A 27055-nucleotide genomic window follows, 5' to 3' on the forward strand; every position below is an offset into this window, starting at 1 on the left:
AAGCTTCCGTGACCGCAGGGATTCATATTCTTGGTTCTTTCGGTAAAGTCACGTAAAATTGTTTGCTTTATGTACAGACGCCAATGTGTATCCTTTGGGAAGCCTGAGAATGAGGAATTTCCACTTTTGGCCCATGGCCACAACAGAGATGAATATCTCCCAATGCTCTTGTGAGCATAGGACACTTTGATTACCCGAGTCATGCCATAATTCTTTGAGAGCAATACACAAGACACAATATGCCAGATATGCCAGCCTCAATCTCGACACATGTGCGCGTAAAACAAGGTTCAATTATATAGCAAAATGTGTACATTCTTAGGAATATACTAAGGATGTTTATCTTTGAGCTGCAGCAAGAAACAATATATCACCATCACTCAGTGCCAGTCAGAGGGAGGTCAATAGTGTGGTCATCCTCTGCAGAGATTGGCTTAAAGCCATTGATGTAGATGAGCACTGCCCAACACTCATGCGAATGGAGAAACATTCCAGATTTTAGATTCAGTAGAAACATCAACACCTATCAACAGACGCCATACTGACACGTGATTCACCCCTCCACGCCCGCGCCATTTTTTTACGCATGCGGGTTTAAATACTGTGCGTTGCCCAGAGACCATTACGTGAAACAGAATCCAGAGGGCAAACAATATCTAACTGTGATGTGCATGAATAAATAAGTTCACCCAAGCGAGGGAGCAATTGAATGATTGGGCAAATGCTTAGTGAGCAGAGGGAGGAGGCCACGGGAAACGTGACGCCAACTCGGCGTAGGCGAGGAGGGGGAGACTAAATAAATAAATACACCCAAGGGGGGAGGAGAGGAGGATGAGAGTAAATAAATAATTCCACCTAAGCAAGGGGCAACTGAATGATTGGGCAAATGCTTGAGGGCAGAAGGAGGAGGCCACGGGAAACGTGACGTGGAGGAGAGGAAACTCGTACCAGGTATCTCTCCGAGGAGATGCTGACCAGGATGAGGTCATCTCCAACTCTGACCTTTTCGCCCTCGGAGCGCTGCTTGGATGCAGGGTGAATGGTCCACCAGCAAGCCTCACCTGCACAGCAACACGAGCCCCTTACTTAAGAGCTCCATCGATGATCCATTCGCGATTTTTTTACACACGCATCTCTTGTGTCAGTCTGAGATTATGTGAGCGTGTGTGTGTGTGTGTGCCTTTGTCTTTGTGTATTTTTCTTTGCGCGCCCGAGTTACTGATTTTGTCCAAAAATTTAACGAATAAAATTGAGAACATAGCCATCGCCAGAGCAACGTGGAACTTCCAGATGCAGCTCAACCGAGAATACAATGTTTTGGGCCAAACAGATAAGATCCACAAAGTAGTGTGTGCTTGGAACACCATTCAGGTTTGTTGTAACAATGAAAACTCCGTGTGCAGTTAAGGAATCGCATGTCACCACTGTTATGAGTACTTATAAAAAAGCGGCTATGTTTTGCTTTCATTTGCATGTTTTTTTTGCTGAGTTGATTTACACTTTTCATTTAACTAATTTTACATTATCCTGTTCGCACTGTTGTAATTATGTTTCTAATTAAGTTACTAATGCGTTAATTGTCATTCTCTTCTCTATAATGCAAGCCTTATAATAATGCTTCCATATCTCCATGGGTTCGTAATGGTAAGAAAAAACCCTTCAATATTTATGCCACGTGATTATTTTAAATAATGCGAAATGTATTGGCTATACACATACATAGATACCAAAATTAAGAAAAGCCTCCAAAATCTCCCACAGATTTCCACATGCATCTGGCCACTGCTGCCCATGCAGCGATTATAAACAGGATTGTCACTGGCATGCCTTCTCGATACGACAGATTATAAATTCAGCGTCTTGCTGCACATCTGGAGCAGCATGAGCAAAACCACGTGAGAAGGAGATGCTTGCTACCGTGCAGGATTGTGCATTAATCACAGTGATTGTAAATACAAATGTGAACATGAGGTCCCTCCCTATGCTATGTCGCCTTATGTGGGTTATTTGACCATATTTCAGCACACCGATCATTGTGGTTTGACAGAGAGACTGGCTCAGGACCGGTTCAGGTATGCCGACCCACGGATGTTTTAGTTGTGGCTGGGAAACGCACCGAGGTTTTTTGGGTTCATAGCACGGTCAGCTCACCACTGTGAGCTCACTTTCCCCCTTGTGGCATTGAAACATCGTATGAAGAGCGCAGTGAGTCCACCTTAGTACAAGCAATGCAGCTTGAGGTATTGCTGATATGTACTTTGCATGTGAATGCACCATCATGAGAATAATAAACCAAATTATTTTATTTCAAATCATAAAATTGTATCATTCAGTTGCAACGAATCTATCAAGATTTGAAGTTTTCATGACTGCAGGGATACATACTCTTTGGTTCTCATGACATTGATTTTTTTCCGAGACCAAGGTGCTCTGCAAACTTTCGGGCTACTATCAAAGGTTTGTTCATGAAGCCATCCAGATATAACACATTCCTGCGAAGGGAGCTGGTAGGAACGTTGGGTTGCCCGGTCAATGGCCAGGGTCAATGGCGGCGTGGTGTATTCCGCAAATATGCCCGACTGTGAGGGCGGGCGCAAGCCGGCGTGAGTAGGTTAAACGTTGAGTTTTATAAGGGCACCACGGGGTGACCAGCCCCTCCCCACCCAGCCCCACCCTCCCCTCCCCACCCAGCCCCTCCCCACCCTCCTCAACCAGCCCCACCCTCCCCTCCCCACCCAGCCCCTCCCTCCCCACCCTCCCCTCCCCACCCAGCCCCTCCCTCCCCACCCAGCCCCTCCCCACCCTCCCCTTTCCAGCCAGCCCCACCCCTCCCATTTTTGGAAGCACGACGGACGGACGGACACAATAATCCCCTGTGGGCTGGTGTAACCAGGAGGTTCCTACCAGTATAAACATAGATATAACTTCAACCGAGAAGATGGATACAAATTGAGCAATCATTGGAAGGATGTTATTCACCAGGTAAAACCTTAACTGCTTTATAGTTTGCCTTCATATCCGCATCTCCAGTTTCTTCAGCCTCCTACCCCCAGCCCCGCTCACTTCCCAGCCCCGGCATTTGTCGTGCTCGTGTCGGAGCTTGCAGCACTCCACTCTCCCTACCCTACACCCCCACCCTCTCTATCTCTTCTCCCTGGCTCCTCCTTATCTATATAGCCTCTTGTTACAAGCCACCCTTTTGCCCACTTCAGCAATTGTTTCTTGCTGTGGTTGTCCCACCTGATGACGGACGCTTGTGTTGCGCCCGAAACGACGTGATTTTATTTATTTTATTTTATGCCTAAGTGACTTCACCGAAAGAACCAAAGAGTATGCAACGAATCTCTTAGTTAACCTACGTGCATGTAGATCAGCCCATAATTCCTCCAGGATAGATTGTAGTACCACTCCGTGAGAAGTCTGCAGTGGATTCATCATAGGAATGTGAAATGTATTTATTAACGGCTGAGGGCCTGCTAACTGATGAGCACCGATCTACACTCACTTGAGACACTTTTGAACGTCCCAACAATGACTACCTAGAGGGAAGGCAACATTAGCTGTCCTATAGAGAGATCGGCCACTGTCATGACAATGTAAAATTTCCATCATTAGCTCAAGGCCGATGATGCCAATGAGTCCCACCACAAAGGTCATTTTAGAAAAGGAGGCACTTTTTGGGCTTTTGAGTCTTGTGTTCTGGTGCAGTGGAAGCAGTTCAATGTGCTTTGGCATTGTACTGCGGAACAATGTAATGCACAGCAATGCCATGCACAAAGCAGTAGAGGATGGCGGTGTGGAAAAGTGTGCCGTGGTGTGGTGCCATGCAGCGTGGATCGGTCCTGTGTGGACCAGTTGACCTGTGGTGTCCTCCTGAAGACCAACGTCAAAGGCCAGCTTGTCTGATGATGAGTGGGATGTCCGTAGGCAGCTCAGGTACTGAGCAGATGCACATGAGATGAAAGAACACAATGCAAAGCAGAGGTTTCAAGACACAGGAGAAAATCACTGGAGGGCACGGCAGTATTCGTCTTAACAGTTTATTACGTGCAAGAACTGCGACACCAAACGAAGACCATGCGAAGACAAAGATCCCCTTTTGTCCCTGAAAGGCTGTTTGGGAGCACCTTTTAAGGCCAGCGCTGCATGCATGGATGGTGGGGCTAACACCCCACCCACACATTCCTGGCTGACTTTCCACCGTGCTGAAGTGAACACGCCACGCCAATAAATCATTGAGAAAATCTAGGGAAAGCCCAGGCAATGGTCAGATAACCGATGTGGGCATTGGCATGCACGTAATGATTTTCTTGTTACTGTAATAGGGGAACACAGCAGATTACGTTGAGGCCAACACATGTATTGCACCATCGCTTTCCCTCCCGGGCACTTGCAAACACAGCACCGTTGGATTTAATAAAGCGAGGACAGTTCCTATTACATGTAGAAATTGCTTGTAACTTATTGAGTACAGAGGCCAAATTAAACGGCTGCAAACTTTGTCGAGGGAGGCGGCAAAAGAGTCGTGACCACTCGGGCCAGAGTGAAAAATGAATTACGTGGCAGAACACGTCCTCCCATTAAGTGATTCAGTTGAAAACATTTACAATATCCAACTACACACACACATCAGTGGACATATACGTACACACCTACGAATGCAATCAATATCACCATGATTCACCATTTAGAGGCGAAGACGTCACCTCAATGCCCATGCCAGACGTGACGCACACACTGTCTGTGTACACACGAACGCAGTGTCGCACATTAATCCTGACAACAGGGTCATACAATTTAAGCACTTGAATTATAAAGTCTGGACATCGGTCAAAAGATGTCTGTAATTGATGTGAATTGGTCAGAGGTTTTATTTTGCATTAAGGCAGTTGAAATGAAATTACCTCCTGTTAATAAAGCTGCCACTCAAAAGACCTTGAGATCCCGATTCTCTCTGTAATGAGCCAAACTAATTGGCATTCTGTTCTGAGAGCTGTAAGTAGTGGATGGACCTCCTAATGAGCTGCCTGGTCGTTGCTATCGTTTATCTCGGGCTGCATTCTTCTTCTCGTGTACTTTATTACCGTATTCTCCAGATTTTAAGATGCTCGTGAAAGTAAGATGCACCCCAAACTGGTGCGCGATGCCAATAAAGTTATACAAAAATGGTAACCTGAAGAAAATAATAATAATCATAATAATAGATCATTACGTTTCGATCGCAACACAAGTAACCGTCATCAGGTGTGAAACAAACGTAGCAGTCCTCCTGCTGACGTAGCAGTGACGTAGCAGTCCTCCTGCTGACGTAGCAGTCCTCCTGCTCTGTTTGTATCACACCTGATGACGGTTGCTTGTGTTGCGATCGAAACGTCGTGATGTATTAATATTTTTTCTACCTACGTGACTTTACCGAAAGAACCAAAGAGTATGGATCCCTGCAGTCACGAAAGCTTAAAATCAAGATTGGTAACCTGTAACCTAATGCATTGTAAACAAACAAAAAAATAAGCTAAGCTTCCTTCACGTATTTTGTCTCTGCGCATACAAAAAAAATGGAGCATTTTTACACAATCCATTGGCCGCACAGCGTTCTGGCAGCAGTGGTTCAACGTAAGCAACTTCCAGACAGGTTTCAAACATTCTACATTTCATCAGTAGTCAGGCTTGCTTCGACCGATGCTGGTGAGAACTGCCCTGCTTATGCTTGAAAATCCAGGAGAGCAAAGCGCATCTTATAACCGCGAGAATGCGGTGTATGCAATGCACGTGAGCAATACATCAGAGGGCCTTACGAGCCTCGGGTTAATGTGGCCCCTGCGTCAGCATTTGTAATTAGCCGACGAGGTGGGGAAGACGCCCAATTGATTTATTTAATCTTGGGGAATAACCACACCCACCCCTCCCCCACAAACATAAACAATGCAACTCCTAACAGTCACGTATTGAAATGAGACAGTGTGTGACTGCACATATACTGTAACCACATAAGTGTCGATGATTTTTGAACGCAAAATTCCTGCTCAGAGACACGGAGCCAGATTTCCTCCACATAGCCTCAGGTTTTTGTTTTAATTTAGGTCAATTACTCCGATAAATCGCATGCCATTTCATTCTAGAAATATTTTCATTTCTGTTATATTTCACTTAGGATGTATCGTTTGAATGAATGTATTGCTTCTCTAGTGGTAAACGCACGCAAACTGGAAGTAACTGATTCTTACATGCATGAACACCTGCATACGTACATAATCTGTGTACGAATCAACAGATTTCCTTTGGTTCAACGACGTAATAATACATCGTCATCTTCCTCTCGATTCTCAATTGAGATTAAATCCAGCAGCAATCACAGCCCCCCCCCCCACCACTACTGGCAGACTAGTGCCCACTTTGCAGGTCAGATGCTGAGTCACCAATGTGCTTTCAGAGGGACAGCTGTGACTGGGAGTGGCCTTTTTAATGTCGCAGGCGAGATTGCGATACAGGTCGATGGTCGCGTGTTTAGCGCTCCGAGTGAGATGCCCTTGATGCAAAGGGCCCTCTTTTAAAAAAAAAAACATTATCGTGATTCCTTAAACAATGACGATTTGGAAAAGCACGTCGATTGCGGATGCTCGACGCACGTCATGCTGTAAGGTGTTCCCGCACCTCCGGATTAGCGCGGTTGGCTACGTATGGTGCGAAAGAAGTTCAACATACATACGGTGACGCGGAAAACAGCGGGTTCCAGGATTCTGTGATTGGCGGAGCTGGTTGGAGGCACGTTCTCCCGTGAGGACACGAGCTATGCAGTGTGTGTGTGTGTGTGGGGGGGGACCTCACCATTCCGCTGTGGGCATGCCGGAGGATGATGGCGTGACCGTAGAGCAGCGTGCGGTGGCCACCACCCAGCGCCGTCTGGACGGGCGTCGTGGCGATGGACAAACACGGCACGCGCGGGCACGCGCGGGCACACGCACACAAACACACACGGGATCATATTTTCACACAAGTACGCGAGTTGCCCCGTATGAGCGGGAACACATTTACGCGCAGACACACGCGCAGGTACACAGAGCACGTGCACACACACACGCACACGCGACAAGACGCCACACTCAAGCGCATACATGCACACAGAGAATCACACAAAACAGCTCATTTAGAAAGTCATCAGCAAACGTGCCCTTTGATTCAGACAAGCTTTCAGGGAATCCCACCTGGCCTTAGTTTTAAAGGGAAAAAAAAAACACTCACGTCATTATCGTGATAGTTTTGTACGGTGAAAGCCGGGACGAATAACCAGCACCGTGGGAGGGTCAGTCAACATAGATTGGCGGTATTCCCATCAACATACAATTTCAGGGTCTACATTGACCGTGGTGTCACAACACAGGCTGAAAACACTTTAAAGGTAGAAAAAAATGTTCAGCCCCTTCTGTCAATCTACCGTTAGATTTTAAGGCATTCCCAAATCGTGTCAGTCAAAGAGATGTGTTTGCCCATACGGTATCATGCTGGTCTGTGCATGGCGGTGAAGGAAATTAAGTGCAAGACCTGTACAGATATTGTGTGCTACTCGTCGCAACCCTGGCCAGGAATCAAACTCGGGAAGCAGGGTTCATAGCACAGTGTGCCGACCACCGCACCACCGTTCCATCCCCTTTACTTTACCAATACAGGACTGTGATAAATAAAAATAAAACACTGGCTCGTAACAGACAAAATATATATTTACATGAAAAAGCCAATTTCACGATAAAAGTATAATTCAGGAAGAGCCACTGAAAAAATAAAATTTGATACTTTTTTTAAGTCCGAAGACCGCATTTGTTTATGAAGATTTTAGTAAAGTGTTTTAACTCTTAACTGGTTAAATTTTGATTTAAAGCTTTCGTGACTACAGGGATTCATATTCTTGGTTCTTTCGGTAAAGTCACGTAGAAGGGAAACAATAAAATCATAAAAATATAAAACAATAAGATTCTCACGACGTTTCGACTGCAACACAAGCAATCATCATCAGGTGTGAAAACCACAGCAAGAAAATTTGAAAAAAGTGGCGATTTGGCAGTTATTCAGATGGACGAGTCCATCTATGTTCGGAAAAGATGTGATTCTGGACATACAGTACCCTGGCATCTACAAACTAAGTTGGCTCTGTGGTAGTAGTTACATTGGAGAAACCAAACGACATGTCTCGGACCGCATTCGTGAACACAGAGCAGATCTTAACTGGTTGTTTAATCAGATACAAATATTGGAGTTAGAAGCAAAGTGCCATGTGCAATATTAATTTCCACACTTTTGGCTGTACACAACCTGAACACTGATCAATGCACTGAAATTTCACTCGGTGCCGATTGTGTAACACCGTAACACGTGACCCCCCCCCCGCTCCAACATGATCATGCGTGGTGTTTACAAGGCATGCCGAGGGTCATATTGGCATGTGCAGAGTCAAATATTTCTTGAATTAGCCAGAGTGAGTTAGTAGCAGGTCATGTCACCTGACCTGCTTCGACAAGTCAGGAGACCCACAACGCAACTGTACCAACCACAGCCTTAGGACAACACAAACGGCACGTCGCATGTCACCTTCTGACACGGCGAGCAGTTCAACGCCTTTCACACACCACCGTCGAAAAGTATGTTCTGTCTGTGATTTTTGCTTGTTTGGTTTCTTGAAATGATTGTTTTCTTACCTTCATCATGAATTTCTGTTAGCGAAGCAAACACACAAAATGAAGAGAGCGACTTAGACATCTGACACGAAACGAATTAAACATCACAAGGGTTGGCCTGTGCGCACTCGGGGTTTAAACGTTGTCACGCACAACAAATGCACTCTACAAATGATTCAGCCGCTTAATGTGTAATTCAATAAGGATTATTATTATTGAACATACATATCTGCGTGTTTAAACAACAACAAAAATGGTTGTACGTGTGGCCGCGAACACGCACGTTTAACGAGTTTCTCAGCACAACAGAAGGACGCATTAACAGCCTCTGCCTCGATTCATATCACAGCCCAACACTTCTCAGCTGTGGCTACTCCACGCAGAGGCGGCTAAGCCTTCATGAGGGGGTGGATCATTAGTTTCCTGCACCATACACAGCCATTGCCTATAGAGTCTTTAACCACGCCGTGCCCTAGCCATGCAGCCCTTCTTATCAGGGTTGCAATCCCTTAAACTGCACACGCAGGTGCTGCCTGTGACAGCATCTTTAGTCAATCACGTGAAACTTGCAAAAAAATAGATCTGCCCTGCTAGCAGTTTGACATACATTGAAGGCAAACCCAAGAAACCAAGAGACATTTTGATATATTTGAAAAAATTTAAGATTTTAAATTTATATAGGTTTTTCATGTATACGGCATATATAATTCCTGTTATACATGCTTCAAAAATGTATCACGTTTCTGTTAAGACTGGAGCAATTAATTGCGTAGTCAGACAGGGCACCTACTACATTGCAGCTGTATGGCAAATGCAACTATGAAAAGTAAAAGTGCAAATTTATATTCTAACTGCAACTAACTACTCCTGTAGAGTCTATTGAATTGGACACTCGCTCTTCCACTTACAATAAGTCAAACACTGGGTTCCATTGACGTAAATAATGTTCTAAATAGTTGTGACATAGTCATCAGTGGTGTGCAGTGCCGGCCGGCTGTATATGACCAAAGCGCTGTGGCCAAAACAACGCGTACCCTATGGACATCGAAACGCTATACTCTGAAGAACTAATTCGTCCATGAGAACAATCTGTGGATAACAACTGTGGTGCATCGAATGTCAATATTCACCGTGGTCACATGTCTGCTGATGATCACTTTTAAGTTTATTTTGTGTAACCAGGTGGTAACTCAAGCAAACAGGATAGTCTAATTTGCGAGATTGACCTGGGGAATAAGTCTACCAGTCGGCGGCAATGATTGGTATGTATAATCCCAATTGAGTAAATTGAGGTTCATTTTCGAATTTGACAGATTTGGACGCTGACGCCGGCATGCAATGGGCGACTCTTGCAAATAATGTCAGGGGGATTATTTGACATCCACTGTGAAGCAGACGGCACATATAGCTATCGATATCACCCTCACGCTAATAACCAGGGCAGCCACTGGATTCGGAACCGTTAACCTCTGCAAGAAGAGGTGGAGGTGCTATGGCGAGGCCATGCCAACTGCCCTTTAATGTCGGCATAGGCAACACATTGAAGACACTGCACATGCGCATTCACAACTTCTATACATAAAGCTACCATTGGGCATTTAGATTTAACAATGGTGCAAAGCATTCCAAATGGGCATACGTATCTCCTAAATATATCACGGGTGTCAGCTTCATCCAGTTAATATGGAGGCAGCTTTAATTAACTTTCTTGCCATGCAATATTCAATGATCCACTGGGAATGCAAGACAATTACGTATGGATCTCGGTGGTACTGTAGCAACGAGACTTTAAAAAAAAACGAGGTCCTCGTTACAAACTGAAAAATCCAATGTGTGCATGAAGGGACCAGAAAAATATGACATCTGATCGTTATACAGTGAGGGAAAAAAGTATTTGATCCCCTGCTGATTTTGTACGTTTGCCCACTGACAAAGAATGATCAGTCTATAATTTTAATGGTAGGTTTATTTGAACAGTGAGAGATAGAATAACAAAAAAATCCAGAAAAACGCATATCAAAAATGTTATAAATTGATTTGCATTTTAATGAGGGAAATAAGTATTTGACCCCCTCTCAATCAGATATATTTCTGGCTCCCAGGTGTATTTTATACAGGTAACGAGCTGAGATTAGGAGCACACTCTTAAAGGGAGTGCTCCTAATCTCAGCTTATTATCTGTATAAAAGACATCTGTCCACAGAAGCAATCAATCAATCAGATTCCAAGACCAAAGAGCTCTCCAAGGATGTCAGGGACAAGATTGTAGACCTACACAAGGCTGGAATGGGCGACAAGACCATTGCCAAGCAGCTTGGTGAGAAGGTGACAACAGTTGGTGCGATTATTCGCAAATGCAAGAAACACAAAAGAACTGTCAATTTCCTTTGGCCTGGGGCTCCATGCAAGATCTCACCTCGTGGAGTTGCAATGATCATGAGAACGGTGAGGAATCAGCCCAGAACTACACGGGGGGATATTGCCAATGCTCTCAAGGCAGCTGGGACCATAGTCACCAAGAAAACAATTGGTAACACACTACGCCGTGAAAGACTGAAATCCTGCGGCACCTGCAAGGTCCCCCTGCTCAAGAAAGCACATATACATGCCCGTCTGAAGTTTGCCAATGAACATCTGAATGATTCAGTGGACAACTGGGTGAAAGTGTTGTGGTCAGATGAGACCAAAATGGAGCTCTTTGGCATCAACTCAATTCGCCGTGTTTGGAAGAGGAGGAATGCTGCCTATGACCCCAAGAACACCATCCCCACCGTCAAACATGGAGGTGGAAACATTATGCTTTGGGGGTGTTTTTCTGCTAAGGGGACAGGACAACTTCACTGCATCAAAGGGACGATGGACGGGGCCATGTACCGTCAAATCTTGGGTGAGAACCTCCTTCCCTCAGCCAGGGCATTGAAAATGGGTCATGGATGGGTATTCCAGCATGACAATGACCCAAAACACACGGCCAAGGCAACAAAGAAGTGACTCAATAAGAAGCACATTTAGGTCCTGGAGTGGCCTAGCCAGTCTCCAGACCTTAATCCCATAGAAAATCTGTGGAGGGAGCTGAAGGTTCGAGTTGCTAAACGTCAGCCTCGAAACCTTAATGACTTGGAGAAGATCTGCAAAGAGGAGTGGGACAAAATCCCTCCTGAGATGTGTGAAAACCTGGTGGCCAACTACAAGAAACGTCTGACCTCTGTGATTGCCAACAAGGGTTTTCCCACCAAGTACTAAGTCATATTTTGCAGAGGGGTCAAATATGCAAATCAATTTATAACATTTTTGACATGCGTTTTTCTGTATTTTTTTTGTTATTCTGTCTTTCACTGTTCAAATAAACATACCATTAAAATTATAGACTGATCACTTCTTTGTCAGTGGGCAAACGTACAAAATCAGCAGAGGATCAAATACTCTTTTCCCTCACTGTAGTTCAATACTAAAATGTACACACCATATGTGCTCGCGTTCACTGCATATGTAACACACCGTACTTATTGTAGATGACAATGGTTGAGACAGAAAGATACATGAATATAATGAAGTCCCTAATGTATGATATAAATGATTTGGTGATACTGCATTGGTAGTAGTGCTCAAGCACACATCACAAGAAACTCAACATCATTGTCATGAAAATTGTGGCCCTAAAAGGAAAAAAATATATAATCAGTGACACTTCAGGCCATGGACCCTTCTTCAATGCCATTAAACACAAATGTTTGGAGTCTTTCATACAATATATGATATACGGTGGCTATTTTAAATCAAGGCTTTAGACCTCTTTTATAATTTAGCCCTCTGATTTTATTCTGGCATATTATGATTATTTTACTATTTTATTAATATTTCATTCTTTTTATGTACTGTTATTTTTTTACGACGCTTTTTAAAACATTTGTCTTTGCGAACGCTTGTTTTATTTTAACTCACGACAAGTAGCTTTGAACCTCGTGGTATGAAAGACGCTCTATAAATAAAGATTATTATTTACTACCCATTAATGTGGTAAGATAAATATTAAATAACATCAATTGGGTTGTCTAGTGAAAATGAAAAGTAGCATTTGCATTTCCTACACATTACTACACTGCAGTCTCAAAACTCTGATTGCAGATCAATGTCCGTAGATAAAATGTCTAAATAAAATACTGTCTGTGGACTGTCATGATCATATATATCCCCTTATTAATCACCTGCTGGAAGAAGGCCTCCTAGTGCCATTCCCATCATGGTGGGTTGTTTGACCATACTTCACCACACTGGTCAGTGTGGGTTGTAAAGAAGGCGATCCATGATTGGCTCAGATATCACTTGCCACTTGTGGTGAATCAGACTCCAGCCACCAGATATGTAGGGCAGTGTGTGTTTACCATTTAGTCACAAATCCTCTTAGCGTATGCGATGAACCTGAGTAAAAATACAATGGGGTTGTAAGCCAATTATCACTCTGGGGTTGGATAAAATACGTACCACTTTGCCGGTATACCACGGAGGTTTCCCTACGGGAAGACTGACTCGCACCAGGGATGTCGCGAAGGGGTATATGGCTGGGCCTTGCAACACCAAATGTCCCTTTGGCGTAACCCAAGTTCACTCCCCATAGTGGTGTATCACTATTACGGTGCCCCCCCCCGCACCCCTGCCTCCCGTCCCACGCCCCCATCCGAGAGCTGCTGGTGCTGGACTGAGCTCAAAAAACATTTCCACCACTGGTTAAGGGAAGCCACAGTAGATGTGCATAGCTTCAGGTCTCGTTTTCACACGGGACACGTGATTTAGAAATGCAGCATCATCAAATGAGCACAAGATACGTGTCAAAGAGACAAGTATGCATGTGTGTATACAGTGGAAGCTGGATATAAAGACAGTTCTGATATAAGTAACAGAGACTGCACTGGACGGGTGGAGAGAAGGCGACGGGTATCTTCCGATACAAGCAAAGGACTTTGAATATATAAGTATGCATGGTACTGTTCCCAAGGGATGTGCTTATATCCATATTGTACTGTATATACATATTAGTATGCACACAGTGTTTTTTTTTCTCAAAATATGATGAATGCATGCTATATTACTTTATATATTATTAATGTATACTGCAATGTATGCGGTGTGCATGCACATCACATTTGTTCCACAATAAATGCAGGCAGGTGTAATTTGTCTTGTGCTGCACATGTTCCGGCGTTCCATATTTTAGCGTATTTCTTCTCTGAGCAATCACCTTCTTCTGACCAAGAGTGATGTCCTATATTTAGAAAGGCCATTAATCGGCCATGGGGGCTAGCTAGCAAAGCCTGAGATATTACCACAATATACAGCTGCGGGGGGATAGGCTAACACTGGAACCAGTGGCAATTACCCAACAAATGCTGCCCACTGAGCCAAGGTTTAAATGATATTACTTAAATAGGCAAAACAAGATAACGACCTCCTGTATAGCCTTAATAGACCTGTGGGGCCAGTGGTGTTCACGAGCACCTTTGAAGGCCAGCACGGCAACCAGTACTCTTCCTTGGAATAGATATTGTCCTCAGTTCAAGAACTAACCTTTTTGGTGTACACTGCTTCAAGATGTGCCCAATATTCATGCAATTTCCTGACAAATATCCGACGGAAAAAAATGCTGCTATTTTTTTTGCCGATTTGGATTATTTCCCATCTAAATGCAGGTCCCACATGTCCAGAAAGTGGGCAAGGCTTACTTTGTGTGTGGGCAGAAACAGATTTTCAACTGATTATCGGTGATATTTTTTCTCTAGAAAATTTGACGAATGTTATTCCAGTCAATAGTATATATATGTTCGGCAAAAACGAAACAATCGGTCATTCTGTTCATAACATATATGGCACTGCTATACCATCAACAAATGTATAACGTCCCACATGGTTAAATAAAAAATCTTTACAGACGGTGTATTGCATAGATTTAGTGAAATTCTAGTGGTTTAAACTGTAGCCAATCGATATGATTTGCTAAAGAAACAAAAAGGAATATCGAAGTCTGAGGATGATTTCAATAAATATCTCACAAAAAAACCCCCAATTTTTCATTGGATCATTCTAAGACGAACAACTCAAATGTTGTGAGATGCCTCCACAATCACTGGCAAAGCACTGTGTAATTCACAGGGACATCAAACAATTAAAATGCGACTCAAAGATTGGCCGGGATGGAGCAACACGGCTCATTCTGTGACCCCCCCCCCCCCGCTTTAGCCTGAACTCCAGCCCCCTGAGATTAAGTTTGGAAACAAAGTGGCTCCATCTGCCAGGGCTACAATCAGTAAAAGTAAAAAAAAATAGATATAAATTGATAAGAACGCCTAGTTCATTATGTGCCGTGTTACAGTATGCGTCCTGGACCCGTGAATGTCTACAACAGAAAGAAGCCTGGTACTTAGGGGAGAGTTGTAAAGTTCAGTGAAGACAATAATTAAGTGGGGGGGAAAAAAAACCAAGATTAAAAATAAAGTATGAGTGGCTGACATGCCCATCATGTTCAATCCATCATCGTGACTTTAAATTGGTAGGTTTCTTCTGCCCAATTTATTATAGACTAAAATGAACAGAACACTATTTTCATCCCTTCATTCCATAAATAGCAAGCTGCAGTATAAAAGGCTTCCAAGTATGGGCTGTCACAACTACAAATTATTAATCTTCAATGACAATTGTGTTCTTTTAACATTTTTTTGCAGCTACTTTTCCGACCATATGTCTGAAATGTACAATCACATACGGGTCGAGTAAAATGCCTCACTTTAGTTTGCAGGTCGTTGTATAACCATTGCTGGATATAGGCCTGCTAACACTGTCAGTGACGGTACGTTTATATATATTTTTAATCATACTTCACCCCATGGTCAGTGCGAATTGTTGAGGAACGGATCAGGTCAGATGTCACTTGCTGCTTGCGTTAGCCATGGCCGGGAATCAAATTCGTACCATCAGATTCATAGCACTGTGTGCCAACCACTGCACCGCTAAATCCCCCCAGCCCTCCCCCTGACATTGCCTGAGTATACAGCCTATTCAATATACAAACTGTCGAAATAATACCACCAAATATTGCGTAAAAATCAAATTGTTTGGCCTTTTTCTTCACGAAAACGGACATCTGCTCATCGAATTCAATATTTCTAAGTAATGCTGTGTACAGTGAGCAACCCTCTGTTGAACGAGGAAACAGTTTACAGATTTGACATTGCAAGTTAAAGAAAACAATAGAAAATGTAAGTGAAACAGTAGATGGAAATTAATCGAGCAACAAACACATCGCATTGACGTGAGACGTGACGTAGCAGACCGTGTTAACATTGCTCATATACAGTAGAACCCCTATTAAAAACCACCCCTGTTAACGACGAATCGTTGAACGGTGGGCCTCCATAGAGCCCAATGTGTAGTGTATAGTGTAGTATATAGTAGTCTAGTGTATAGTAGTGTAGTGTATAGCAGTGTAGAGTAGAACCCCTCTTAATGACCACCCCTGTTAATGACACATCGCCTAACGATGGGCCTCCATAGAGCCCAATGTGTAGTGTATAGTGTAGTGTATAGTAGTGTAGAGTAGTGTATATTAGTGTAGTATATAGTAGTGTAGAGTAGAACCCCTCTTAATGACCACCCCTGTTAATGACTAATCGCTTCACGATGGGCCTCCATAGAGCCCAATGTGTTCACTTACCGATCATTCCCCTGTTAACCACGGACTGTTGAAGGTACGGTAAATATTAAATAATGCATTGATTAATCATGTTCCTCTTAATATTACGTGTTTAAAATATTGTTAGTATCTTTATGTCTTAATACCCATTGTTTAAATACTATAAAGTAGTTTTTTTGGGTGAAAAAGGGTAACATTCGATGCCATCGGAACGAATTAAGCCTTGAACATGTATTTCCTATACTCGCTTCACGACCAGTTTCATGGAACCAATTGCCCTCGTTAAGAGGGGTTCTACTGTGTATATTAAATAAGGCCACATGAAGGGGTTTTTTTGGGGGAGGGGGGGTCCCTATAAAATGAATCTCTTCCGCAGCCCTTCGCCAACACGCCGGGTGCCGGGGGCTGTGTGAGTTGTCCAAATGTTGTTAATTCATCTCTCTCGTGAAACGATGCCGACCGCGGACGGGTGTGAAAAACAAATTGTGGGGGCCTTTTCGATTAAAAAGAAATGGAGACGTTACAATGATAAGAACTGGTGTGAGAAAACATGTGGTCAAGACACATTTCTAATGGAACAATTTCTAACAGAACAATTTGCTTCAAAGTAATTTATTATGGATCAATAATCCAAAGTAGCAGGCTTTGAATGACGAGGTCACTCGCATTCAAATTCCAGTCAGAGGCCATTCAGCCCATCATCACACCCTCTGGGTTGGTAAATTACACACTTTCCAGTGAGCATCACATATTGATATGGCAAGGCTTAACGATAGACAAGGCCTGTCACAGGCATGTGGAATTTCCATTTACTGACTTACAACGTTTAACAGAGATGAACACCACCCGGCTCAAAGCAGTAACTTTACTCACTTTGCAGATTTGTTAAGAGAGTAACTAAGGGCATGATATTTAATTGATTGCCCAAATAAGGAGCAGGCATTGTTGTACTTGGTACAAATGCCTTTTAACACGAGATATATCTCAACAATATTTAACAACATCCACTCATGTTAAACTGTATCATTGGACAGCCCAGATGCATCTGATATGCAGCTAAGCCATGGATGCATAAATATAAGGATGGTTGGCACTTCGATGCTGTATAAATCCAAACTGTATTCTAAAATAAAATAATCAGCCCACTCAAAACTTTTGGAGCAGCAGAGGTAGAGTGATCTCCCATCATGCGACGGAGAGGTTGATGAGATGGAGGCTGAGAGAAGACTCCCAACGAGAGGCATCTTCCCCAAGTGTCCAAATAAAGGGAAACGTATGAAGTCTAAGAGCACTTACCTGCTTCGAAATAAAGTGTCCGCCCATTTCAAATTAAAACATTTATAATGTATATAGACCACAGAGGGATATACATCGATATATATACGGCGAGATAACACACATTTGTGACGATGGAGCGGGGCGGGGGGGGGCAGTGGTTTAGTTATCAGGAGTGAGGCAAGTGGGTCTACTCATATCATTACAGTGCATCATTGCCATCACCGCAGATACGCACACGCTGTGGCTCAGACTGCTCTCGAGTGACTGTGTGCACATGAGTCAGCGAACGTGTGGGAGGGGGGTGTGGAAGGAGGGGGGGGGAGCGGTGGGGGGGGGTGCATGTGATGGTCAGGGCTTGCAAGGGTGACACAGTGGGGGGAGGTTGGGGGGCTCGTAAGAGGAAACGTGGCGGAGAAGAAGGCATCCCACCTACCCATTTCTCCATGTCAACCGGCTAGCAAGGGGATGGGGAAAGGCAAAACACAGGAGTCAGCGGTGGGTCGCTGAGCTTTGTCATCGCTCACAACGAGGGTTGGGTTAAAAAGACACGTCCGCCTGCGCCATTGACAACAACACAAAAGCACAGGTAATGAGACTGTGAATGCAGGCGACTATAAGCTCTGGCCTACCCGTACCATCGTTACACAGTGGGGGTTTACATGAAGTGGTTAAACAACGTTGAAAATGACATCTCATTGATGTAGATACACACAAACAGAAGTGCCGTTGTGTGGGGTAAACGATATTTACGGTAAGGTGCGCCCGTTTGACCAAACTGGTGGCACTTACCTGTCCAGCCCACTTATGAGTTGCCATGACATGATCGCAGACACACAGAAGCCAACCTATGCGAACACTGATCTTCGATGATTAGGCTCCCTATATGCCACATGTTACAGAGAAGCAATCCATGGTACACTCGTAAACAGTACTTCAAATACCGTCTCTTCCCCAATCTCTGCTATTCCAAAAGCCCTATCCTATCTCACATGCCCAATAGAAATCTTAGATAAGTGATGGTAACAAAATATTGCCCAACCATGATAAGTGTCAAGCTGTAACATCAAGTACTTGCTCAACCATTAACATATATAAATTCTTCCATATAACAAATATTTGCGATGAGTCAATGTATTTTATTGGGCCACAAAAAACTATATTGCAGTAGGTAGGAGTCAAATAAGATGGAAATTAGGTACACACAAGCAGCAGTGGAAACATAGGTTAAGAAATGTTATGAAATCACCGTTCCCAGTGTCTCTGATGCAAATACACCTCATCATCACTCTATTCATCATGCTAGATCCTTCTCAGCTGTTGTACAGTAATGCACCTGGCCTCCAAGGTTTACTATTACAGTAATCAAACTACCAGGTCTTAGGTCTTTTCTTTGGTCTCTGGCAACACGGTTCCCAGAATCCAATACCGTCTCATTAATGTGCCCTCCATCCTGCAGACATGTATAAACCATAGCAACCTCGTCTCACTGATGAGGTGTACTACAGAATTCAATAGCACATTATTGTACTTTGCTGCAATTTTGCAATTCGGATTTCCAAATTATTTACTTTATCCTGCCACGTACAGTGAGGGAAAAAAGTATTTGATCCCCTGCTGATTTTGTACGTTTGCCCACTGACGAAGAAATGATCGGTCTATAATTTTAATGGCAGGTTCATTTGAACAGTGAGAGACAGAATAACAACAAGAAAATCCAGAAAAACGCATGTCAAAAATGTTATAAATTGATTTCCATTTTAATGAGGGAAATAAGTATTTGACCCCTCTGCAAAACATGACTTAGTACTTGGTGGCAAAACCCTTATTGGCAATCACAGAGGTCAGACGTTTCTTATAGTTGGCGACCAGGTTTTCACACATCTCAGGAGGGATTTTGTCTCACTCCTCTTTGCAGATCTTCTCCACGTCATTAAGGTTTCGAGGCTGACGTTTGGCAACTCGAACCTTCAGCTCCCTCCACAGATTTTCTATGGGATTAAGGTCTGGAGACTGGCTAGGCCACTCCAGGAGCTTAATGTGCTTCTTCTTGAGCCACTCGTTTGTTGCCTTGGCCGTGTGTTTTGGGTCATTGTCATGCTGGAATACCCATCCACGACCCATTTTCAATGCCCTGGCTGAGGGAAGGAGGTTCTCACCCAAGATTTGATGGTACATGGCCCCATCCATCGCGTCTTTGATGTGGTGAAGTTGTCCTGTCCCCTTAGCAGAAAAACACCCCCACAGCATAGTGTTTCCACCTCCATGTTTGACGGTGGGGATGGTGTTCTTGGGGTCATAGGCAGCATTCCTCCTCCTCCAAACACGCCGAGATGAGTTGATGCCAAAGAGCTCCATTTTGGTCTCATCTGACCACAACACTTTCACCCAGTTGTCCTCTGAATCATTCAGATGTTCATTGGCAAACTTCAGACGGGAATGTATATGTGCTTTCTTGAGCAGAGGGACCTTGCGGGCTCTGCAGGATTTCAGTCCTTCACGGCGTAGTGTGTTACCAATGGTTTTCTTGGTGACTATGGTCCCAGCTGCCTTGAGATCATTGACAAGATCTTCCCGTGTAGTTCTGGGCTGATTCCTCACCGTTCTCATGATCAGTGCAACCCCACGAGGTGAGATCTTGCATTGAGCCCAAGGCCGAGGGAGATTGACAGTTCTTTTGTGTTTCTTCCATTTGCGAATAATCGCACCAACTGTTGTCACCTTCTCACCAAGCTGCTTGGCAATGGTCGTGTAGCCCATTCTAGCCTTGTGTAGGTCTACAATCTTGTCCCTGACATCCTTGGAGAGCTCTTTGGTCTTGGCCATGGTGGAGAGTTTGCAATCTGATTGATTGATTGCTTCTGTGGACAGGTGTCTTTTATACAGGTAACAAGCTGAGATTAGGAGCACTCCCTTTAAGAGTGTGCTCCTAATCTCAGCTCGTTACCTGTAGAAAAGACACCTGGGAGCCAGAAATCTTTCTGATTGAGAGGGGGTCAAATACTTATTTCCCTCATTAAAATGCAAATAAATTTATAACATTTTTGACATGCGTTTTTCTGGATTTTGTTGTTGTTATTCTGTCTCTCACTGTTCAAATAAACCTACCATTAAAATTATAGACTGATCGTTTCTTTGTCAGTGGGCAAACGTACAAAATCAGCAGGGGATCAAATACTTTTTTTCCTTCACTGTATGCAAATCAACCTCTGAATGCACCTACATACAGAGAGGCCAGGTACTTGCAGTTGCTTTGTTAAAGTCCAGAGATTATTTCATCTGATCAAAATGTCCTTTTCATAATGGCATCCCGTGCTGCACAGTTGGCAAGTGCATTAGACACAGACTGAGTAAAATGCACAACTACACTGACAAGGTGATAGTAGCGAAAGTGTAATGTGCCTGACATGACCACCAGGAGAGGCTTGCGCTGTGGCTTCATGATAAGACGTTGTGCTGTTATTTCTATACATGCGAGCATGCACACGCACAACCACACTGGAGCCAACGCAGGCACTCAATCATAAAAAAACCTGAATTGCAATCCTACACTATCTTCCTGCATGGTGGAAGGATTCCAAATTTACAGGCATCTTCCAGACCTTAATGCGCGCGATGACAATTTTTTTTAATTCGGACAATTATGTCTAAATTCTTGTCAGTGCGTGACTGGTACTGAAGCAACTCACTGGGATGGATGGATCGACAGACATATGCACAGTCAGACTAGCAGACATACGTAAATATATGCTGACAGAGAGAGAGAGAACCCTATCTCCTAATGTAAGTTATTTCTAAAGTTCCATAATTTTTAATGTGCCATGAATAGTTGATAACGCATACATAGGGATGTGCCAAGTACACTCATAACAGAGATGTACAGTGGACCACTGCCCGGTCTCTAAGCCACCACCCACTGTGTTTTCATCCCTGCCTTTGCTGCCGATTATATTTCACCGACCAGAGGTCATGGTGGGCCTTGACCTTCAGAGCTTGTTAGTAACGCAACAATTGGTGGGGTCACCTTCCAGAGAGTCAGTGCACAGACACGGGGAGGTCTGCACTCCACGGGACCCTATTTTACAGGCCTGACATCCCTTTGTGGCCAAAGTACTGCTGTGCTCCTTAAAAACGTCTGATGCATGTAAATGTCGATATAAAGAAGGCTCCACATATAAAATTTGACAAACTATTGACTGGGTCACTTGAGGTTTACGTTGACATCTGGATGAGGTTCAGATGGCAGATTATTGTCTGCTTTGTACGGGACCATATTATATTGCTGTAAATTAAACAAGATAATTGAAAAGTGACATATGATGTTTTTTTAATTGACTTTGTGATCTTGATTGTAGCACTGATTTGAGTTTGTTTTTGTTGCCTCATCACAATTAATGTTCATCATTAACTTCCTTTGTTTTTCTTTCTAACGTGGTGATGGTTTGATAATAATATGGCAAAACAAGTTCGTGGATCTATAAGTAGAATAGTTTATCATGAAATAAGTATATCTAAATTTTGATTTAAAGCTTTCGTGACTGCAGGGATTCATATTCTTGGTTCTTTCGGTAAAGTCACGTAGAAGGGAAACAATAAAATAATAAAAATATAAAATTCTCACGACGTTTCGACCACAACACAAGCAATCATCATCAGGTGTGAAAACCACAACAAGAAAATTTGAAAATATCAAATTTTGAAAATTTCAAATTTTCTTGTTGTGGTTTTCACACCTGATGATGATTGCTTGTGTTGCGGTCGAAACGTCGTGAGAATTTTATTGTTTTATATTTTTATTATTTTATTGTTTCCCTTCTACGTGACTTTACTGAAAGAACCAAGAATAAGTATATCTAAATAAAAATATTTAATAACCTAGAAGTTCATATTATTGTTTGCAGAAACAAGTTTTTTGGCCAATTTTATTTTTAATGGCCAAATCAGCTGAAGGTTTGGAAGATTTACTGACATTTCCACGAAATATCCCATCCATGACCACGTGAGTGAAGCCAAGTGTCTCTTTAGCAAAAGAGAATTGTATTAAATGGTTTCAACCACTGCAATGAAAATAATTACAAAGTAGCAAATATCTCCGACAGTAATTTAGCAAAAAAAATCCTAGTGGTACGAATAAAACAAGAAGAATAACGGACAAGCATGAGGGGCCAAAATATAATTATAAAACAATTACAGTTACTAAAATCGCTGACTGTTTTGTCTCATCCATACCATGAACACACTGTAGGTCAAACCAATTATCTTTCTGCTTCTTTCCCTTACACTACTACAAAAGTAATCTTGTAATATAAGTACTTTGAGGTAGGAAGGCAAATGCACATGAGGGGTGTATGCAATTTTGGAATGGGCCAGAGCAGTTGAGAGATTAGAATTCATTTAGCACGACGAGAGCGAGGATGGTTAAACATAGCATTGTAATTTTAGCCACAAATTAAATCACGTGGGATAATTTTTCCAATTTAAAGAGTTTGGGCATTTTTTATACAGATATACAACGATGGCTTTTTTTTCTGGCTTCACACCTGTTTCAATAAAACCACTTCAACGTATCGCCACTAGGCCAGCTGTAACCGTGGATGAATGGCGTTTCATTTTCAGTTTCACATTTTTTTTGCACGCGAGTGACTGGGAAAATTGGCTGAGCTACACTCTACATGGCACATATTCGAGTCAAGGTGATCAACATGTGTGATCACATTAATCATCGCAAAACAGCACTGGTGACTTGCAAGTTGTACTTTTGTGTACTGCAGCACGTACGACACAAGGAATATCTACTTGATTTGAAAATGCATCTCAATAGTCAAGAAGAAAACCTCAAACAGGCAAAGTGATTGTAAAGTAAGTGCTAGGAAACCAATATCTAAGTCGAAAAATGGCAAACCCTCTGTATGTGACACCATCTTGAATCTTATAAAATATCAGGCCTCCTATTACTTCCTTCCACAGTCCCGAGCAATAACAAAATCCGGGGCTTTTGTTTGGGGCTCATTGAATGAATTATTACTCTATTGTCAAATGTAGCCATGTGGAGCTGTGACAAAGCACCCAACAATTCCATCCACGCAGATTGGAATTGTTGGTAAGCACACTGGACTTGCAATCCAGAGGTCACAATGTAACCTCCCGGTGTGGCAGTTGAAACGATGGTGCAAATGTCTTGAATCTTCCCACCCTCTGTCCACCGAGCAGTATAAATGGGGACACTGCAGTCAGTCGATTAGCAAGGACATGTGTGGTGGGGCAAAGTGTGTACACTTTCACCTCTTCCAAGATATCTAGCCAGTATGGGAGAGCAGGCCTCTTACAGAGAAACTCCCTAGAGCTCCATCTCATGGAAGCTGTTCTGGCAGCAGTGGCGTGAACCAGGTATTGCAGGGCTGCACCTTTACCCCTTTTTATAGGGCACGTTCTAATTTAGAATGAACATAAATCAAAAATAATAATTAAGTGGGTGGGGTGGCAATGAATCAGTAAATCCTCGCACTCCACTAGCTCCGTTACTAAGCAACATAGTGAGGTGCAGCACATGTTAGAAGGCTTCATCGTCAACAAATTGACATCATCGATCTGCCCTCTGTGAGAATTGCTTAATAGGTAAATAAATCAATTTGGTTATATTAGCCCCCTCCCCGAACCTTGTTTCTGCGTGGTTGGAGGCTAAAGGTAATTCCTACATTTAATTAATACTGGATACATTTTCATTTGGATAAATACACATTATGTGAGATGTGGACAGCTTGCAGTACCTTACATCAGTATTTGTCGAGTGTTTAAATTTTGCGATACAAATTATCGAGGAAAAATAGGAATCAAGCATGTTTCAGTTGGCTGGGTGGTGCTCTAGTTAGAATAATCGTCAAAATCAGAATCCTGGATGCACTCTGAGGTTGATAAAATGGTGGGAAGTCTACATTGGTCATCCTCTAGACAGAATGATACCCACAACAGAAATATGGAATTGCTGCCACTGGCTCACAGCCTCTTTCCAGACATATCTAACATTTAAGATGGTCAATATCAAAATGAAATTTAAGAGGCGCTGCCTTGGAGAATTCCAAACAATAGTTCAAGAGATAAAAAGCAGGGATGTCCATACTATTGGCATTGAAGGCCTGATAGATTGACTAAGCTGCTAAGAGCTGCGGGCCAGAGACCTTAATAAAGAGAAATAGAGAGAGAAGATAGATGTATTAATACTAATAAGAGAGATATAAAATAGGGATGGTGAGAGGGATGTATTAAATATATATAAGATAGATATGAAATATGTACTATACTTCAAACAGATATTAGAGATGATTGTTTGTACTTCACTCATGAAACCTGCACTGAAGTTCGTCCCTTTCCCACCCGGGAAACCATTCCAACTCACCCCCTCATGCATCATGTGACTGCAATTGTTAACTTAATTTTATTTCTAAGCTGCAGAGAAGCGTTTCCAATTGTAAGTTTGAGTGATGCCAAAGCCAAGCTTAAATGAGCCCTTGGGACTCAAGTATGGACAGCCCTGACCTAAAGGAACCGAGGTTTAAATTGACAAATGGACCTTCCGGATCAACGCATCTCACCGTTTGCTATGAATTTCTCATGCTCAATTCTGGGCTTTAGAATGTGCATGGATGGCTTTTGAGATAACACCAGGGCCACACAGTCACGATAGTCTCAAAGGACACACCATACCGTTGAGAGACTCAATTGTCCAGAGTTTTCCTTGATTGAACTAATTCTCCTGGGTCACATTGATCCAAAAGGCCGATTGGCCAACAGAAGGAATATTTTTTATTTATTTTATTTTTTGTTCATTTAACAATACTGTCACATTTTAATGTAGTTTATTGCATTTCACCGGGTCAGTCAATAAGATAAAGACTCCACAATGGGGCATTAGATGACACGTGGTTATAATGTATGATCCCTGCTTTCTCCGTTAAGATCAATCGACTCGGAATTTTCTGCTAACAAATTTAAGTGGGCATTTGGACCACAGTTTGAAATCTTTTGCTCGCCATAAAAAAAAAACAATTTTAAAGGCCTTTTCTTGATTCTAACTTTAATTACATCAACCCACCTTCCCTTATTCGATAACGCACAAGCCGGTTACACAAGCCTTTATTCAAACGAAATTATTTTGCTACGAAGTGTAAATAAGCTTCATGAGACATCAAATGCAAGATCAATTATCCATGAGCAGTTTAATATCACGGTATCAGGACCAAGTCGACAAATGAACAATGAAATGTGCTTATCTGTTGGTGGCCTTGAGCCAGCTATGAAAATGGAATATTCCTATGTCGAGGGGGGGGGGTCATCCTTTCCAAAGCTATTATTTTCTATACATATATTGTATTTTTCAATTCAGTGATAGTTGTGAAGTTTTGGGGATTTACATTCTTTGGATTTAAAAATATGTTCCATAACATTCACAATTTCCTTTGAGGGGAAAATAGTGAAACTGTATAAAGGATGTGGATTTAACAAAGCAAGTGCCCAATAAATTACAAACTTAATTAATTTTCAAACGAATCGACCAAAAACCTTGAGCGGGACACTCCTTACAGGAAAATATTAAGATTTGGTGTGACTTTTGTGGATAATGATTGTATTATCGTCATCAGAAGGTTCTGCACATTGAATGCCCTGCACATGACAGACAGACAAGATTTGGAATACCGCAGCGTCGTGTTGGATAAAACAAGAATCATTCTTTACGAGAGAGCGCGACTGTCAACAAGCTGGTCCCTAATTATATGAGGCAGGATGCCGGTTTCCTGATTGCTGCCTGATTCACCTAACAACTTCCTTCGCTTGATTGCATGAATTGATTGCATGGCACAGCCAGGTAACCTTGCATTTTCTGAGTGCTCACCGTGCTAACAAGATTTGCAAATGAAATCACGGGAGCATGGCAGCGGGACAGAATGTCCTCGTGGCAAAAATTATATCTATGGCTAATACATGACTGCTCACCTAAAGTAGTTGTTGCTGCATTTAAATTGATTCCCATAGCATTGGTTCTTAAAAAATATATATAATGGGTTTAATGCAAGGGGTTTTATTCCGATTATTACTATTGTGCAGCCCAGGGTGACTGGACTGAAATTATCAACTCTATGTATATAACATGGTTTTACCCCTGGTGGCTGACCAGCATTCAAATCTGCGCTTTCAGTACAACTGATGCAGTGCTCCTAACACACGTAACAAACCATATGAACCGCTCATCGCTTAGTCATTTTAAAAAGATATATGAAGTAACATTGAGGTCTGAAATTGGCACCATGGTTAATGGATACATATATAGAGACACGTGTGTCCAGCTGGGTGGCATTGGTGGTAAGTCGCTAAATTGGAAAAATTGGAGAGTTGCGAGTTTAAATTGTGATTGGGAATCGACCCGGCTCCATCATCGCTC

The 27055-nt window shown here is 42.7% G+C and overlaps 1 protein-coding gene across 13 annotated transcripts in view; it reads right to left on the bottom strand.

Moving 5' to 3' along the window:
* LOC116939631 (ryanodine receptor 2-like) overlaps window positions 1-27055 on the bottom strand; it is a 332153-nt gene that overhangs the window by 265523 nt on the left and 39575 nt on the right. For 8 of the 13 annotated variants that reach the window (XM_032948283.2, XM_032948282.2, XM_032948281.2 and 5 more), the window contains exons 4-8: window positions 18059-18079; window positions 8688-8702; window positions 6826-6900; window positions 3861-3939; window positions 949-1061 (exon numbers count right to left, since the gene is read on the bottom strand). In XM_032948283.2, the coding sequence (XP_032804174.2) occupies window positions 949-1061; window positions 3861-3939; window positions 6826-6900; window positions 8688-8702; window positions 18059-18079 (303 nt within the window). The remainder of the gene's footprint in view (window positions 1-948; window positions 1062-3860; window positions 3940-6825; window positions 6901-8687; window positions 8703-18058; window positions 18080-27055) is intronic. The other 5 variants (XM_032948287.2, XM_076062962.1, XM_076062947.1 and 2 more) reach the window with 2 other exon arrangements.

This window comes from Petromyzon marinus, chromosome 6, assembly GCF_048934315.1.
Source record: "Petromyzon marinus isolate PM22_M1 ecotype Great Lakes invasive population chromosome 6, UKy_Petmar_22M1.pri1.0, whole genome shotgun sequence".
In the NCBI taxonomy this organism is placed as follows: domain Eukaryota; kingdom Metazoa; phylum Chordata; class Hyperoartia; order Petromyzontiformes; family Petromyzontidae; genus Petromyzon; species Petromyzon marinus.